The 19192-nt window shown below is 41.3% G+C and overlaps 1 protein-coding gene across 4 annotated transcripts in view; it reads left to right on the forward strand.

Moving 5' to 3' along the window:
- Positions 1-19192, forward strand: part of dlgap1b (discs, large (Drosophila) homolog-associated protein 1b) — a 120477-nt gene that overhangs the window by 45941 nt on the left and 55344 nt on the right. For 3 of the 4 annotated variants that reach the window (XM_049565088.1, XM_049565086.1, XM_049565087.1), the window contains exon 3: positions 14799-15939. In XM_049565088.1, coding sequence (XP_049421045.1) covers positions 14866-15939 — 1074 coding nt within the window. In that variant the 5' untranslated portion in view covers positions 14799-14865. Of the gene's footprint in view, positions 1-14798; positions 15940-19001; positions 19074-19192 lie in introns of those variants that run through there. The other variant, XM_049565089.1, reaches the window with a different exon arrangement.

Below are 19192 nucleotides of genomic sequence, written 5' to 3' on the forward strand. Positions count from 1 at the left end.
AAAATGCATATAAGATTGAGGCAATTCGTATTCATGCTATATAAACTGCTAATTAGAGTTTGTGTCATTGTAGCACCAAATCATTAAAAACAAAAGACCCAGTTGAAACTTTTGAAGTCTACCCCATTTATATACTCGGCACTCATGTACAGATGGGTGACAAGTGTGTTAGTAAGGCAATGGGCCACAAGTAGCCACCACACAGGCTTCAGTATTCCCTGGTATAGATTCTACAAGTCTCTGGTGCTCCACGGATGGGATGATCACCGTTCTTCCAAGACACAGTCATTCTTTTAAAGATTGTGCTAGAGAGAACTACTTGAAAAAACTAGTTCATTGACGTGCCACCCAGCCACGTGTGAAAGCAAAAGTGTTTATAGCTGTTCCAAACTGCCACTCTCAAATGTGGGTTGAAAAGCCTGCTGTCGTACAGAGGGGTGAGAGATGATGATTGTCGAAATGAGGATAACGCCCACATTTTCCTGGCAAGCTTTTTTTTTTTTTTTTTTGAAGGGGAAAATGACAGAAGTCATTGTTTATTACTTTGCATTTTTTTTCACCCCCTCATACCTGGCCAGTCACTGCATGAAGTGGGTGACTTGCAAGATTGTTGGTTAAGTCGGGAGGTTGCAAAACTCAGATACCATATTCAGTTCAGTTCTATTTTATTTATAAAGTGCAATATCACCAGCAGATGACATCCCTCTGTACTTGGACCATCACAGCAGATACGGGAAAAACTCCCCCTAGAAAAACCCCTTTAACGGGGGAAAAATGGTAGAACCCTCAGGAAGAGCAACTGAGGAGGGATCCCTCTTCCAGGACGGACAGATGTGTAATAGATGTCGTACAGAACAGATCAACGTAATAAATTTACAGTAATCCATATTAGGCTTGTGCTGGTTTGAAAATTTGTTTGATTTGTTTGATTTAAAGCCAAATATCTAACCGAACCAATATATCGAATTATATACCTACTTTTACCACTGGGGGTCGCATTTGAGCTATTCTTCCCAATAAAAGCCTATTATAGGTGTAATGCGCTTCCAATCCACTAGGTGGCGATAATGCTGTATTAACCGCCAATACACACAAGGTTACACAAGAAGAAGAAGAAGCAGAAGGACACTTCTCTGGCAGCAGACAGCTGAGCGGAGCTGCGGAGTTCGCAGTCCACGGAGCCTCTGAGACAAACTAAACAAAACACTTGTAGGCTCCTCCACTTCATTTAAAAACATACATAAACCTTATTAAGTTGTCATAATGCATGTTTCAATGCAAGATAAGTTGAATATAGTCCCTTGACACGCCGCTGATGTGACAGGCTCCGAAGAAGAGGCCGAGTTAGTAACATGCAGTAATATGACATCAATGTTAGCAAATGAAGAAGAACCAACTTTTTAGAATCTGAGAGAGAGGAGGGAAGGAGAGAAGGGGCTTAGTGTATTATAGAAGGTCCCCTGGCAAGCTAGGCCTAAGTCAGCCTAACTAGGGGCTGGTCCAAGGCCAGCCTGAGCCAGCCCTAACTATAAGCTTTATCAAAAAGTAAAGTCTTGAGTCAAGTCTTAAATGTGGAGACGGTGTCTGCCTCCCGGACCGTAACAGGAAGATGATTCCACAGGAGAGGAGCCTGATAGCTGAAGGCTCTGGCTCCCCTAATTTTGGAGACTTTAGGAATGACGAGTAATCCTGCGTTCTCAGAGCGCAGTGTTCTGGTGGGATAATAGGGCACTATGAGCTCTCTGAGACATGACAGAGCAAGAGCATTTAGAGCTTTGTAAGTGAGGAGAAGGATTTTAAATTCAATTCAGGATTTTACAGGGAGCCAGTGCAGAGAAGCTAAAACAGTTCCTGTCAGTACACTTGCGGCTGCATTCTGGATCACGTTACATTTGCAGGCTATTATGTAGCAGATATGTTGAAACATGACATTTTCACAGCACTAAGGTTAACATGTGGTTAGATTTAGGCACTTGGTAGTGCTTTGGAAAAGATCATGTTTGGCTTAAAATACCCAAATCTCCTATAAGTGTTTATTTAGGTTGAGATCTGGTGGTCTATAAATGTTACAGCGTATGACTTACATCATTTTCATAGTCGTCAGATTATTCAGTGACCCCATTGCTTTGTAGATTTGATCATTGTAAATCTTGATAAGATTAAAAATGAGTAATCAGGATGAATGCGTTTTTATCAGAATAACTTGGTGACCCTCGCTTTTAATGAGACCCAAAATAATACTATAATAAAAATGCCCCCCACAACAAAACAGAGCCACCTGACCCCGTCCTTCCTCACCTGTCATTACTCATTTATTCATTTTCTTTCTCTAATCTCTAATCACTCTTCTTTAGGTCATACTGTGTTCACACTTCATTTATCAGAGATAATAAATCTAGAGCTATCTTTTGCTTCTTCTTCTGCTATTCTTTTATTTATTTATTTTTTAGTTTTCCCAACCAAATTTCTACCCTCTAATAACAGATGATGAGACAGGGGTTTGGTCATTTTTCTCTATTTCCTGGCTTGCCTTGTGGATACATGAAGATATAAAGCACAAGAAATGGTGACTTCAGTTGCTGTCCACACACATGATCCCAGAGCGGTTGCTACATATGAGTTCTCATTAGCTGGGGTGAAAACACATTGTTTTCCACCAGAAAATCCATTTGTTTCCATGGTGACACTGTCCTCCCCTGTCCAATTTCCTTGCCAGCTTTGTATGGATAGCTTTATTGAACTGTATGTTTTTTTTTTATTGGCAGTTCATATTAGACATGAAGTGAAACCAAAAATATGTAATAAAAAATTTGAAAATTTAAATATAAATTAGTAATCAAAAAGGAACAATTATTTAAAATTATTTTTTAATCCAATATTATTGTTATATTTATTTGTGTATGTAGGAAAATGAAAAAATGCCAAAAGTAAAACCCTCAGCTTTGCCTCATTTTTTCTACTGCCAAACTACAACACTTCTCCTTACTCTATTGACCAGAATAATGTCTCTGATTAGATTTCCATTTTTAAAGCAACCACACATTTGTCTTGTAACACACAGACATTCATTTCTTTGCTTTTCCTTAGTCATTTCTCACACTGTAATATGAAGGTTTGTGGAGGCAGATCATTTGGAAAAGGCTCAAGGTGACTCCATATAGTATTGTGTTCCTCTAATACACTTACTTTGCTTTTGCTCCTGGGCAGTAGCATCCATACTTAGTGCCTCTTGTTGCTTTCTTTTTTTATCCAGTTTCTTTTATCTATAATTGAACACTGGAAAATTAACTTTGTGGAAAATATAGCCTTAAACTGAGTAAAAGTAAATCCTTAATCACCGGACTTAATGTTGTTCGCTACGAGGAACACTACAGCTGATACTACAGGTTTTAGGAATGTCACTTTCTCAGAAAATCAAGTTTGAACAAATTTGAACTGACTTGTAATTTATTGCAATCAATTCAAATGCAACCTACAGGGCCTACTCCAAAATGCGTTTAACATGTTAAGAGTTATGTTCTGTTAATCTAACATTAGCATAAGCACTTGGCAAACAGTCTTGCTCTCACTTATGTCATCTAAGGAGTAGTGAGTGAGTGACTGAGTTCAAAAACCCAGAAATAAATTCCCTCTGTTTTTTACACAATCTTAAGGGACCTACACGTTTTGTTCTACGACATAAAATAAGCCAGTAAATATCAAACTTGTGATTTTTGAAGCTTCTAAGCATCTTATGAAACATGTAAACAGTTCATTTACTGTAAACAGGTTACTTTTGGCCTTGCATTTACGCCTCAAAAGTCATTAAGTGTTTTAATTCGTAAAGATTATTTTGCTGAACAAATATAAGTAGGGGAGAACAGGGCACAACCTAACACAGTTTACAGTGTAAAACAGACTTTTTAAGTGGTTACACAGGGTCGATCCTTCAGTGCTTCCCAGCCAGTTGAACACAATACTGCCACAGTGACCCACAAAATTCCACAGAGATTGGACATGTTTTAGCAGAGTTCAGTGACAAAGGCTATTTTTTAATGATTTACGTGAATTTCTTTGTCATACATGTTATTGGATTACTGAGTCATTTATGTAAGTCACCACATACAACCATATATCATCTTTATTATTGTCTTCTTGCCTAAAACATGGCACCATTTTAAAACTATGTAACCAACTCTAGCGAGTGTTAGCTAGGCTTGACAAAATGTCCACACAGTGGGCTTAGTTGTAACGCTGTGTTAGAACTAAGCCACCGATTTGACACTTCAAACAGTTGTACAGTTTGAACTAATGTCCTTAATTAAATTAGAAACACTTTGTATTTTCATTTGTCAGATATATTGTTGACACACAATTTTACAGTCTTGTCAATATTCACACATTCAATACTCATATTTTTGACATGTGGATCCAGGTTACCCAGTCTATGCACATCTATCGGCCCAACCATTGAATATGGATGATAGACTAACAGATGGACGAATACCTGGATGGATACCTGTCCTTCCCCTGATGTAGACGGAGAAATAGTTATCTACATTCATTCGTCTATTATGGATGAAAAGAGAAAAATGATGATATCCACACACACACTATGTGTCTGTGTATGTGTAGATCTTTCTATTCATGAAGCATTGGTGGTTAGATGAGCCATGGATAGATGTTTAGATATCTGTCATAGACCGATCCAAAAACAGTATCACTCAACTATAGATAGAACTGTATTAAATTAATTATTTTAAGCAGACTTTCCCAGCAAGTGTTGCAGCCAGTCCTCTGCCTGTGACAGTGAACCCCACCCATTTCACTTCCACCACTTCTCAGTGCAATTGTAGAAGAAAGGTAAGAAAAAAAATTATAAATTTCAAACTGTTTTAATGATTTAGCCAGAACTAAAATGTGTTGCTTGTGCCCTGCTCCCCCTTATCATAAAGGTTTGTTTGCCACAGATTTTATTTTCTGCAATAAAAAAAAAATCCCATTTGCTTTTTGACAAGGGAACCAAGGCGACACTAACTTCCACATCTGCCTACAAAAAAAAATCCCTGCAGCACTTAATGGTGTAGTGAACTCAAAGTACTTACAGACTGCAGCCTGTTGCGCTTGTATACTGTGAATTTTGAATTCAAATAGATCATTACTGATTTTCCACAGTCCAATATTGTTAGAGTGAATCTCATATAGAAAGTGACACCATAATATTGCTGGAATGGCAAATATTTAACTAAAGGTATGTATTGCTTTAATATGACTGGGTTTTAGTATCACATCTCTGTAAAGGAATGTCTCTGAGAGATCACATGTCTTCCTTATATAAAGAATGTCATCTCACTGTAAATGCAACCCTTTAGAGTGAACAGATAGGGGCTGTCTTCTTTATCTTTGACTCCCACTGTGCGCCCATGATGGATGCAACCTTAAGCCATACAATAGCAATCTCCGTGGAATCATGGCCTTTTGTTATGAGTCACAGTGTCACATCCTCTCGGTTCAATCTTTTTCCTTTAAAGATCAAGGGATTCATGAATGAGTACATTCATTGTTGTGAAAAAATGAAAGAAGGCTTTTCAGTACAGCAGTCTTTCCGAACTTTTCTAATATATGACGGCAGCTAATATATTCCTACATGTCTGCATGAGTCCATCATATGAGATGTCCCTTGGGAGGTATTTCCAGTGAATGAAATGTTTTTGATCTTTCATGGGAAAAAGAAATAAAAAGAAAGATATGACGTACCTGATATGTCATATCAGCTTAAAATAGTTGTATTATTGAAATCATTTTGCTGAGCTTTACATAGAAATGCACTTTCAAATCTCCTGACACAGGATTACCTTCAAATCCCGTGTTGTTTGCCTCTATTGCTGCGTTTTCACCGTTCATTCCTTTGTTGTTGAAGTTTTGCAAACAAGTAGCGCGAGCCTCAGTGACAGCCCTGCCTGAAACAAACAATACCCGTCCTTCTCTGGACTTAATGCCTCTGTTAATTTGTTTACCTTGATCAAATAGACCTCATCACTTGAAGAATTTGTCTCCAGAATGTGCTTGGCGGGTACTGAGCTATAACTCAGCACAGTCACTCCATTTGTCAGAGAGAGCCCTGACAGTCAGCCTAATTAGTTTGGTTGTGACAAAGGAGCTGTCTCGTGGAAACCGGGAACATCAATCCATCCATGGAGGCATGTGTTTTCATAATGCAGCCCATACAGTGAGCAGAAACATGCCTATTAGGCGTCGGGTGAAACTGCATCTACGAAGAGGTCTAATGATGTGTTTGGTTAAAGTATGTGCTGTAAATATGTATTTATTTGTCAGGTTAATTCAGCATGTTTTGATTAGATGCCAAGCAGGTGTTTTATTCCTGGGTGTTTCGAATAAAGCCTGCATGCAAACTAGAATGGAAACATACAGTGGTGGATGGAGTAATCTGATCTGTACTTGAGTAACAGCACTGGTACCACAGTGTAGAAATACTACAAGTCCTGTGTATTCAGTGTATTCAACATCTTACTTAAAGATGAAATGTGTGAGATTCAGGGGGATTTGGTGGCATGTAGCGGCGAGGATTACGAACTGCAACCAGCTGAAACTTCTCCTGGTTAGAATTCCTTCAGTTCAGGAGGTTTTTTCCAGGAGCCAGTGTTTGGTTTGTCTGTTCTGGGCTACTGTAGAAACATGGCGGTGAACATGGAGATCTCTGTAAACGAGGACCCACTCTGTATGTAGATATAAACAGCTCGTTCTAAAGTAACAAAAACGCGTCAATTCTTATTTATAGGTGATTATACCCTAAAGAAATTATTAGTATTAGCACAAAAAATACTTAAAATATGTATATATATTTATACACTTGCTGTCCACTTTATTAGGTACACCTTTTCAACTGCTTATTAACACAGATAGCTAATCAGCCAATCATGTGGCAGCAACTCAATGCATTTAGGCATGTAGACGTGGTCAAGACGACCTGCTGAAGTTCAGACCGAGCATCAGAATGAGGAAGAGAGGTGATTTAAGTGACTTTGAACATGGCATGGTTGTTGGTGCCAGACGACTGGTCTGAGCATTTCAGAAACACACAACCATCTCTAGGCTTTACAGACTAGGTACAACAAAGAGAAAATATCCAGTGAGCAGCAGTTCTCTGGATGAAAATGCCTTGTTGATGCCAGAGGTCAGAGGAGAATGGCCAGACTGGTTCAAGATGATAGAAAGACAAGAGTACCTCAAATAACCATTCGTCACAATCAAGGCAGAAGACCATCTCTGAACCAACAGCACATCGAACCTTGAAGCAGACGGGCTACAGCAGCAGAAGACCACACCAGGTGCCACTCCTGTCAGCTAACAACAGCAAACTGAGGCTACAGTTCACACAGGCTCACCAAAACTGGACAATAGAAGATTGGAAAAACGGTGCCTGGTCTGATGAGTCTGGATTTCTGCTGCCACATTCAGATGGTAGGGTCAGAATTTGGTGTAAACAGCATGAAAGCATGGATCCATCCTGCCTTGTATCAACGGTTCAGGCTGGTGGTGTAATGGTGTGGCTTAGTAATAATTATGACAGTATTTGCAAATTTCGATTATTGATACAAAATGTAATCAAACAAAGTAACTAAAAACTAATGTAGTGCAGTAACAAGTACAATATTTGCCTCTGAAATGTAGTGGAGGAGAAGAATAAAGTAGGATAAAATGGAAATACTCAAGTGCAAGTATACCTCAAAATTGTGCTTAAGTGCAGCACTTGAGTAAATGTATTTATACTGCGTGTCAGATGGTTCACGCTCCATGTCATCTGTAAGGAAGTGATAATGGACACCTCTTCTGGCATTATCCCTTACATATTGCACCACTGGAAAAATGTTGCATAAGCTGTCATTTATTGACGCAGTAAAGATACAATGAGTGGCTTCTTATCTTCCTTGGTGTCAAACACCTTTGTATAGACCTGTCAGTGCTGGAGAGTGAATGTGCCCCTCCATGAAATGAGATGGTGCGCTGAGAGCATTTTATTCCCATCACTTTCCAATTTTTAGATGACTTTTATCATGTCTGATACTACTTTTGTAGACATTCATATATTTTATGAAGCACATCATATAAACTAAAAGCGGTAATTTGCAGTTTTTCTTCAAAATGTTGCCTCGCAGCCGGCAGACAGGACAGTCAAGGGAGAGCGTCATCTATCATTTAAGAGTCATTTTAACTGTAAGACATTAAAGTTAGTGGTTCTCAGCCTCTCCTGACATCCCTAAAAGCCACTTCTACATAATCCGGTAACACAAAAAAATTACCAGTTCCCTCAACAGCTTTCTGGCCCCTGGCTGTCTTTAAAATGTTCAATGCCGTCATTCTCTGGGGGATTTTATTTTTTAAAGGGTACTGTTCACACATTCGCAATGAGAAACATCCTCTCTGTCACTGCTTCTCTGTCGGCTGCAGCTCTCCTATATGTGTGTGTGTGTGTGTTTGTCATCTTGAGATATGAAACCGTCAAATGTTCATGTTATTAGATATTTATAAATACGAGTGAGTTTTGTCAAAGTTGCTGTGAGTGTGTCTGTTACAGAATAACTGAATATACCTCCTATGTGTATTTCTGTCTGTCTGTAGCAAGGCAGAGCATTTACTACTTTTTTTATGTAACAGGGAACATTTTTATTTTCCACTATATTGACTTCTTCCGCTCGGGAAAGCGTAATGCTGATTATCTTGTTTATTCTAGACCATGCTGCTCAATTATGTTTTTGCTTGATTTTCAAAGGGTCAGTTCACCCAAATTATTCAAAGTAATAAACATGTTGGTGGCATATCATCATGCAGACAAGATTTTAAGATATCTACCGCTGAGGCTTTTGCCATGAACTCTTAACTTATAAAAGTGGACATAAATGGAATTTAGTTTTGTTTTATTGGTTCCTTTTTAAAAACTCAAATCAGGAAGTGGGCTGGGGACGACCCTCCTTCTATTGGAAATTTCTGTTCCCTTAGGGTTGTGACTCTGGAAAAAGATGGCATGATATTAATAGAAGGCCTAATCTCTTTCTACAGAAATGCCCAGAACACCCAGAAATGAAATTAACCCTTAAATATAACCTGGACTTTAATGGATAAAAACTGTGGACAAAGTGGGGACATTGGATAAGAAGCTTTCCTTTTCCTTTTTAGTGTAACTAACATAAAAAAATTACAAAGGGAAAACAGAGATAAACAAACCAAAACCAGAAAAAACAACAGAAAAGAAAAGAAAAAAGTGTCTCTTATATACTTGACTTTTCACTAAGTCCCGCCCCCAGACACAGACTGACCAATCATAACATAGGATCAGGCCGGTTCAGACCAGGGTCCGACAACACCACCGCTGTGCTCCTTTGACTCTGATGCAGTCGTTTCAGATTTCCTGTTCATCTGCACACACTGCAATGCCACACAGCTGGTTCAATATCAGCAAAGTTTCCCTTTATATTCATTGTCTTGTGTGGCGATCAGCAGTGATGTGGTGGTTCACTTTTACACTGTGATCTGTAGCCTATAGTTCGGCTTTAGCTTCCAACTATCTTTGTCTTTTTAACCTGTTGTTGCTGCTGAGTCAGTTTGACATCCTAGATATATCCTTCAAACACAGACTGTAGACCCCTCTGTCTGCTTCTCTCTGGAATCACTCTTTCATTTTTCCAAAAATATAACATTTCATCAGGGAGTGCAGTTAGTTACTCGCTAGCTCCGACAGCTTGTTGGACCATCACAAAGGGGCGGGGCTTAGCAAAGGGTCAATTGCAAGTCCCTTTATAGACCAGTCTTGTAGTGTTGTGGTTTGTACACTTGCTTCTTGAGAAAATTTGAATAAAAAAAATGATAGTCATAAAAAACTGAACTCAGCAAGCTCTGTGGACTGTTCCAGGTAAATGTCATCTTTAAATGCTTTGAGCACCACAAACAAAATTCTCCTCCTGTATTTAAGCGGCAGCTAAAGTCTCAGAGGCAGATAACTTTAAACCTGAGAAAATTAAACTACCTGTCTGCATGACTAGATACCACCTGGAGTAAATGGACATTCCAGTTCATGTGCACACAAATATTGACCCAGAAAGAGGGTAAAAGCTTTATAAAAGCATTTTTTGCATGCTCATAACTCGTGAAAAAATATTAAAAGAACACAGTGTGCAGTAAAACGTTTTCGACCCAGCATGTTTGAAACGTGGAAAGTAGGCCGCATCAATCAGGAAATTAGCATTTTTGTATTTTCACAGTGAAATATTAAATGCTGAATGATAATTGAGGATGCAGGAGTACATTGCTCCCACCCACCCACCAACCTTATTTAGGTACAGGTAGAATGCAGTAAACAATCACAATATGCCTCCTGCTATCCTCTGTCCGTCTCACACATAAAAGCATTGTGTGTGTACAATGTCTTCGCCCTTATATCCCGTCAGTGCAGTAATATCATGCAGTAGCCTCAGACTGCAAACGTTTGCAGGATCAAAGGCAAAACTTCACTTGACCTGAAAAATGGAGGTAAAGTGCTGCACTCTCCTCTCTGGTCCGTCCACACAATCATACAGAAAAACGCACACACAGAAGATGAGCCACGTCTACTGAGGTGATTTGATGCCCTGTAGAGAGAGCGCATTGGTAACCTTTGGAGAAGTCGTTGCCAGGTTTGAGCGAGAAGAAGAAACCTTTTAAAACCTTGTGGCCTCTGAAGGCCTCAAAGAAGCCCTGTAAGCCCTGAGCGCTGACTTGCAACCAGCGTTTGATCTCGATAGAGGAATATAGACTAACTGCAATCTGTACAGCAGCCTTTTATTTTGCCAGCAAGAGAAGCTGCAGCAGTCTTCTCCCACTAAGGCGTATCGATTTCACCTCTTCCTACAAAGATGGTATGCAGTAAGTCAGTGTTACTTTGCATTTTCATCGCACCTTTGTTTATTTGCTTTGGTAATTCTCAAACCACAGGATGTAGTGAAAAAAAGAGTTTAGCGCAGATTTGACCACTGTAAGGCTGCGTCCAAGATTGGCTCCCGTGTACAATGATCGAGAAGGAAAAATCTATTTTCCATTTATCTCATCTGAGCCCAAAGAAGCATGGCATCTAAATAGAATTTAGCCCGCTGTGCTGATGCAGTGCAGGTGTTAATGGGCATTAACATTCATAGGCTGCCTTGTTTTATCTACTCCTGCATTTTGTTTGCACACCTTGCTGTTCGGCACACAATCACTTTAAATGTAATGAAGTCTCAGTGGTATTCGGAGCCTGTTCACACAAAGTAAAAGGAACAAGTTGTTTGGGTCTCCTTGATGTTTTTTCAGTTGTTTTCTTGTTGGCTTTGTGCTGTGGAAACAGGGGTTTTAAGCACCATAGGTCATGGAATTGTTGTACTGCTGAAATGGCTCAAGATAGATCTCCATAGTGACAATTGACTTTTGACTAAATCTCTCCCACAAACAGCCCAGTGACGGCAGAGTCAGCAGCCAGAATCAGGCCAGTTTAGGCATCATTCATCCCGAGTCTCAAACGAGTCAGGCAACCGCATGCAGCCTGGGTGCAAGATGAGGCCAATGCTAGGCCAGGTTATTTTGGCCACCTGGGAGTGATTGTCCAATCATAGCTTAGCTTGGGTTTCTCTTACTTTGCATGTCGAACAGGGGGCTCTTGTAGGAACAATATGATGTATTTTCAGTTTTACGGTTGTGTCTTTATTTTAGGCTTTCCAAAAGGCTGCTCTAACCTAGACTGCATTTGTTAGCATGTCCAACTAACTATCTTACAACCTACAGTAGTAATTAAATATTACCAAGCCCAAGGAGTACATCATAAACTATCTACATAAGTTTGCAGAGATGTAGGTTAGGTTGGTTAGTTGTTGTTTAATGATGTTACTTTATTTTCATGCCTTCTACATGGATCATCAGCTGGAGAGGATGCTGATTTTTTTGCCTTTGACTTGTCTTGACTTGAGCTTCAGTCTTGGCATCATATCATGTAGCCATCAAGTGCATATTTAAGATCCTTTTGCAGGCATCTTGTTGGGCACTATGGAGAAATTCAAAACCAGGGTTGGGTAGTAACAGATTACATGTAATTGGGGTTACATTATAAGATTAAAAATGAAGTCACTATAATGAGCCCAGATTACATTTGGAAAACTGTGTAATTAGATTACAGTTACACTGACAAGGATACATTTTTGATAATGTCTTTAAAATATTGCAGTTTTAAATAATAAGGAACTTTTTTTCATGATAACCAATTTGCATTTAAATTAATTTGACATTTGAATATTTGAAAAATGTAATTTTTATTTTTTTTCTACAATAAAAGTTTTAATATATGTATGTTTTGATTTTGAAGTAATCCAGAAGTATTCAGAGTAGATTACATTTTTTGTATTCAATGATATTGTTGGGCTGACTATTGGTGCTTTCACAAAATATTAACTCAATCATCATAACCACATTACTGATGATTATTTATCAAAAATCTCATCAAGTCAGTAAACGCAAATAATAGAACAGCCAGAACAGTCTGGTTAGTTCAGAAAATTACGTCACTTTAATGTAATGCAGCCTTTAAAACTAGGTAAAGACAATGCTTACGATATTACGATATCCAAAATTTACAATCATATGTTGCCTCATATCATGATATCGACATAATATCGATACACTGCCCAGCCCTAGGTTCAGTCAGAATCAACTGAAACACTGAAACACGAATGGAAAGACCACTTACAACCCAAAAGTGATCCCGTCACTAGAAACTAGAAATATGTATTACTATTTAAAAATTGTAATATAGCTGTCTAGTTGTTGGTGTGCTATAGTGAGGATGCCTTGACCAGACAGGTGGAGACACAACTGGGTCAGTCAGCTGCGATGGACATACAGCATAATACATAACCACAGCTGTCTATGAGCTTTCCTCATGTCACTGCAGGCCGTACCTGACAGACATGGCAGAACCAGCAGATCCTCTTCCTCTTGTTGATAAACTGCACTTTACAAGCTAGCAGCATCAAAATTCAGCATGGATAAGCAGCCTGTCACATACACTATGTATTTGTATGTCTGTGTGTGTGTGTGTGTGTGTGTGTGTATGTGTGGCTAGCAGGCAGAAAGCCAGCATGACCCAACTTCAGCTTTTCAGCTTTAGTGCAGGGCTGCAGACAGCTGTGCCACAAACACGCTGCTGTGGATCACCGCGAGGGCCTTTTATTTAGGTCACATTCTGTGCTTCAGCGGCCAACAGAAGGGATCTCTGTCAACTGCAATGAATACCTTTAGTTGGACACAGCCCACTTTTTAAGTGCCCTGCACGGAGCGGACACTGTGCGTGTCTGTGTGGCATGTAGTGTGCGCTTTGTGCGAGTTCACTCTTGTGAGTATATTGCAGATGGGTTTGGGGAGTGACCATGCTACACTTTATTCATTTTCCCTCTAATAATACAAGTGTAGTATATTGGCTTAATTCTCTCCCAGGGTGATTTGATCCCTTGGTTTAATACAGACAAGGATGCATGAATAATTTCCCCAATATTTCAATTAATCCAGCGCACAGTTTATAGCCACGTCACAGAAAATAATAGATCTGACTCACTCTGTATTCTGGCCCATAAATACATCCCGCATGTGCCCTACACAGTGTCCTCTAGTTATGTAAAGAACTGACATGATATTTCATTCCACTGCTCTGTCTCCCTCATTTTCTCTTGTTATGTTTCCTCTTCCCCCTCCTCCTCCTTCTCCTCCTTTTTTTTTTATTTTTTTCTATTTACCACAGTGGCCTTTGGTAGTGCATTATAAATCGCAGTAATGAATTCCCTGCGCAGGCTCGGCCACACTGCTGTCACAGAGCTACATCAGAGTGCGTGGGCTCTTATTATTGTCTCGTTAGCTTCACCTCCAGTCCATTGGAAACAGTGTGGGTTCAGCGACGAGCCAGCCACAGCCCCAGATGGGTAAGGAAGGCAGTTTAAGGGCCCTGATGGATGCCATTGTTTTCATGTCACCATGTAAGAGAAAGGTCGTTTGTTGCCGCTTGCCTCGACCGGCCCAGAAGCTGTCAGCTGGGTTTTACTGGCCAATTAGTTTGCCCTTAGAGGAGAACTAGAGGTAGAGGAAAAAGAGTGGGATCTGGCTGTGATCATTTGTTGTGTTTGTGGGTGGGGGATGTGCGTGCATGCACACTGAGCAGGTATTGTGGAGGGAACATAAATGCACTTTTTGAGTACTGTCCGATATGTTACATCATCGCTGCAGACGAGGACTACGTCTCTGCATTCCCACCACCGATTTCTTATTAGATTTTTTTTGTTGAGATAAAACGATGCATCATTTCTAACAGTACCCTTGAACAAATATAGCACACGCACTGGCTGGAAATAGATTTGAACTCTTCATGATACCTCTTCTTCCTTTGTTTCTCTCTGTTTCCTCGATTCTCTGTCACTGTTTCACTGAAATCTACCAGAGAGAACGGAGACGTGGAAGAGGAAGCTTGAGGACAGATTTGGATGTCAGGGACCACATGCCAAGTGGCTGCTATATTTAGAGACTCTCCTTTTGAAGTTTTCAAGGACAAAAATAAAAGAATAGGTCCAAGTCTCGTCAATATCGTCAAGTTTTCTCGTCTGTGAAGGAGTGCCAGAAAGCATCTTCTTCAAATTAAAGCAGATGAAGACACAGTGCTTTGAGTGTATGCAAATATGAGATATTTATAATTCTCTTTTCTGTCTCTCTCTTCTTGTTTGTTTGTCTGCTCTTCCTCATGGCTGTGTGTTTCTTTTTAGAGCTAGTTTTGGGGCCTGTGCAGACTTCCCGCGGCAGCAGTTGGATGTGCACGTGGATCCGGCCACGATGACGATGAAAGGCCTGTCCAGCAGCCGTAGTCACCACCATGGGGTGACCTGCGACCCCTCTTACGACTCCATGACCCTGGGGCACTCGGACCGTCGGTCCTACTTCCTCAACCCTGGGGAGGCTCATTCTGCTGATCACCCCTGCCTCACCCAGCGCAACTCCTTCCAGTCTGAGTGCACTACCTACCCTGACCTGGCAAGCTGCACCTTCCCTCGCAGACATTACAGCTCTCACCACGAGCTGAAGGAGGAGTGTGGTGCTGTGGTGCCTTATACAGGGCCACCAGGGAGCAGTAAGGGAAGTGGAGGAGGTGGTGGAAACAACAACAACCGCATCCCCTCTAATCTCTTAGAGCAGTTTGAACGGCAGGCACCAGTGCGGCGTGAGGGCTACCACACACTGCAGTACAAGCGCACTGCAGTGGAACACCAACGCAGTGACAGTCCTGGTCGAATCCGCCACCTTGTTCACTCTGTCCAGAAGCTTTTCACCAAGTCCCACTCCCTGGAGGGGCCCTCAGGGGCTGGTGGAGGAGGGAGCGGGAGGATGAACGGCAGCAAATCCAGTCCTGATGACCCACCCTCCTCCTCTGGCACCCTGAAGCACAGTAAGCGCAGTAAGAGCAAAGACCGCTCCAAGTCGGAGCCTAAGATGCGCACTGCCATCTCAGGCTACTGGAGCTCAGATGACACGCTCGACAGGGAGGTGTGCCTCTACCACCATCACCACGGGGGCAGCAGTGGAGGCCTGCCTTCGGGAGTCATGACAATGGGGCGCCACCCGGATAAATCTCAGTCGCAGTACTTCATGGAGTCTTACAACACCATCAGCGCCCACTCTCTCAAGACATCACGCAGCAACAACGATGTGAAGTGCTCGACATGCTCCGGGAGCAGCAGCGGAGCCATGCCGTTGGTGAGCGCCCTGGATAGTCAAGTGCAGCTGAAGAAGAGCTCGTGGTCATCTACTCTGACGGTGAGCAGAGCAAGAGAGGTCTACCAGAAGGCCTCAGTCAACCTAGATAAAGCTCTAGTGAAAGCCGAGCAGGGACGCACCTGCCACTTCCTACAGGTAGGACAGTTACAACAGCCCCAACTCTCGCATGTCATGCTTCATGCATCCGGCGGTGCCAGCTGCTCCCCCATGCTCCTGTATTTCTGCATGTATGTGTGTTTGTTGGTGCGTGTGACTGGGGAAGCAGTGACCTCATCCTTTCATTCTCTGTGTCTTGAATAATTACTAGTCTCATGTTGACCTTATCCCTGGTGTCATCATGAAACATTCAGCAAAATCATCACGTCATCTGCTCTTCTGTGTTTGTTTCCATGTGCATGGAAATATTCATGTGAGCATGTGGACGTTTATTACTTCTGTATGACACAGTATGTCAACAGTCACATTGTGTCAGATAGCGTACTTAGCCTTCCTTACTCTACTAAAGACATAATGCAGTAAGCTGATTTTATATCCACTGTGTAAAAGGGCAGATTTAGGGCTGTCCCAAACAATTATTTTTCAAACGATTATTGATTATTTTTCCATTATTTGATTAATAAGGCAATTTAAACAATACGAATACCAAAACATTTCTTATTAGCATTAACATTTATTGAAATATCAGTGTTTCCCCTACCATTATATTAGGGGATATTATTGTCTATATAGCGCCAGATCACAACAGAAGTCATGTTAGGTTACCTTTCCTATAGAACAGGTCTATACCTTGTCCTTTTATTGAACAAACTAAATAGCCTTATGTTATTTATCTTATGTCATTTCTGTCTCTACATGGTCACACGTTTACAATTTTCCTCTGCTCTCTGTAACGGCGGAGTTCGGCCCCGATGCGCACACACACACACACACACACACACACACACACAGCTGAGTGGCTGCATTTTCTGACTCGAGGAAGACAGTTATAACCGAACCCGGCCAGAACCCGCAGCACGCCACTGTGTACACAGGCAATGGAGCAGAGCCTGTGTTGTGTTCAGGCGTTGTCACGTAAATAACAAATTCTAGCACTTGAGTAGGCCATAGCACCAAAGCACAACACTGCTGCTATTTGCGTTGACGCAAATAATTTGCTTCAACGTATTTACGTACTCGGCGTTGTTGACAATGTCGATGACATCGACGCGTCGCCCCAGCCCTAGTCAGGCTCAAGCAACTCTTCAAATACTGACACTGGTCAGTGGCCCTCGGCATTAGACATATATGTACCAAGGCACCCTTTAGCAGCAGTGTGAGACACACCAGGCCGGCGGCATTTTTTGATGCTCCAGGCAACTACCGTAGTATGGGTGGGAGATAGTTTCTGGACTTCTCACCTGGGAACCCACTGTATGTGTGAAACCATCGTTCAGTCCAGTTATTTTAAAAACAACATAGTGTGCTAGTATATGTAGCATACTATGCTAGTGATGTGTGTAACAAATGTAACATGACATTACCTTACTATTGTAACAAATTTACTTATTTTAAGCCAAACCATGGTTCTCTCTAAACCTAACCACATGCTTTTGTTGCCTAGACCTGAAGCGTTTTACCTTCCTTCTAAGTTTATATTGAAAAGAGAAAAGAGGCAAAAACTGTACATTCCCTGTTAGAATGGAGGTGTATTTTGAAAAGACTTAATGCATGTAAAGAGCGTAAATTGAAATGCCGTCCCTGTGTGTCCAAATCTGATGCAGGAGGGGTACCTAGTGTGTCATATTTTGATGCGTAGGGCCACTGATCAAGCGCTAGCATTTGACAAGTTGGGAGTGAAAAGGTGTTGGTACCATCATCCTGAACCAGCATCCATTTTTTGCTCTATACAAAGATATGAAAGCCGACCAGACACACCATTTTAAATCTGTTTCCAGAGCATAAATGGCAAATTGTCACTTGAAACTACACATGTGCAGACTGCACTGGTGGTGGTCATAGCAGTGTTGTGTGTGAACATGAGTATATCATATTCTTAGGGTGCTGCTGTGAGATTGGAGAGAGCCAGAAGTGAGCAGAGAGAGAGATAGAAGTCACACACACAAACACACAGGGACACACACACATGCAGAAACGTCAGCCCAGCCAATCCTGCTTCTGTTTTATTTCTGTTTTGGAAAAGATAAAAGCGTTTCAGATTGCATGCATTTCCTCACACCGGGGTGAGCTTCAAATATAAGGCAGAAGCGAGAAATGGAGAGACAAGGCAGGGAGAATGGAGGGCATCGGTGTGTGTGTGTGTGCACTGTAGGAAAAGGGCCAACACAGAGTAAGTAAGGGCAACAGAGGAGGGCGTGAATGGGAAAAGTAAAAGGCAGAAAGCGAGAGTGAGAAGGGAGCATAAAAGACAGAAAGAAACTTCTGTGTGGCTTTGCATTTTAACAGCCAGGAAAACTGAGCGAGCAGATCAAGGAAGGATGTTGTCACTGCAGTACGGCAACATTTCTCCCAGCCTAAAAGAGCCATCGCCTTTTTTTTTTTTTTTTTTTTTTTTGTCTTGAAAGGGAGATGGAAGGGAAAAACGGGCTTTCAAGGAGAGCAAGTTAGTCTGCAGACGTTGTTTGAATCCTTAAAACAAGAAGTGCTATTTGCTTCATGTAATCCAAATATTATGTTCACGTGTGCAAATGAATTCTGTACCTTTTCATGCATTTGTGCAACATTCTCAGAACATTTCAAATAAGCTGCACTATACTGTGAGGTAAATGGGATTTAAACAAAATGTGACTTCATTTCATTTTTTTCATTACTTTGTCTTAGTAATTCTTTTGACATCATCACAGACGCAGCCTTTCCCAAGGTGTTAGCACAGTCTGTAGTTGCCCCTGACATCAAAGTCAGCTTGGTCTCCTAGTTACGCACCAGTCTGTTGAATGATTCTCGCTCTGTATCTCATTTCTTTCACTTCAGAGCTGGTGCCCTAACAGCCACTCACATTGGGACTGCAGTGGTTGTGCCGAACAAAACCCCCTTTGTTTTCCCTCTTTCTCCATGTCTGCTGTCTTTGACTCCCTCTCTCTTTTAGATTAGAGATGGGAGATAGCTTTGCCTCCTTTTATTTTTACCTTCATTAGTGTGTGTGACAAGTCAGGAGAGCAGGCAGAGGCCAGGGCACCGCAACGTTTTGTCAAAACAATTAATACCTTGCTCTTGATATGCCACATGCATCACAGGACACACTAAGGAAGGCCTCTGGCATTCACAAGCTTATGGTACGATCAAGCCGGACCCTGAATTGATACTGTAACTATTGAGTCTTTCAAGGCACTGTGTGATCCAGGTATTCATTTCAGGAGTGTAGAAAATGTTGCAGCCTTCTTTCTATTCATGT

This window comes from Epinephelus fuscoguttatus, linkage group LG21 (genome assembly GCF_011397635.1).
Source record: "Epinephelus fuscoguttatus linkage group LG21, E.fuscoguttatus.final_Chr_v1".
Classification (NCBI taxonomy): Eukaryota; Metazoa; Chordata; class Actinopteri; order Perciformes; family Serranidae; genus Epinephelus; species Epinephelus fuscoguttatus.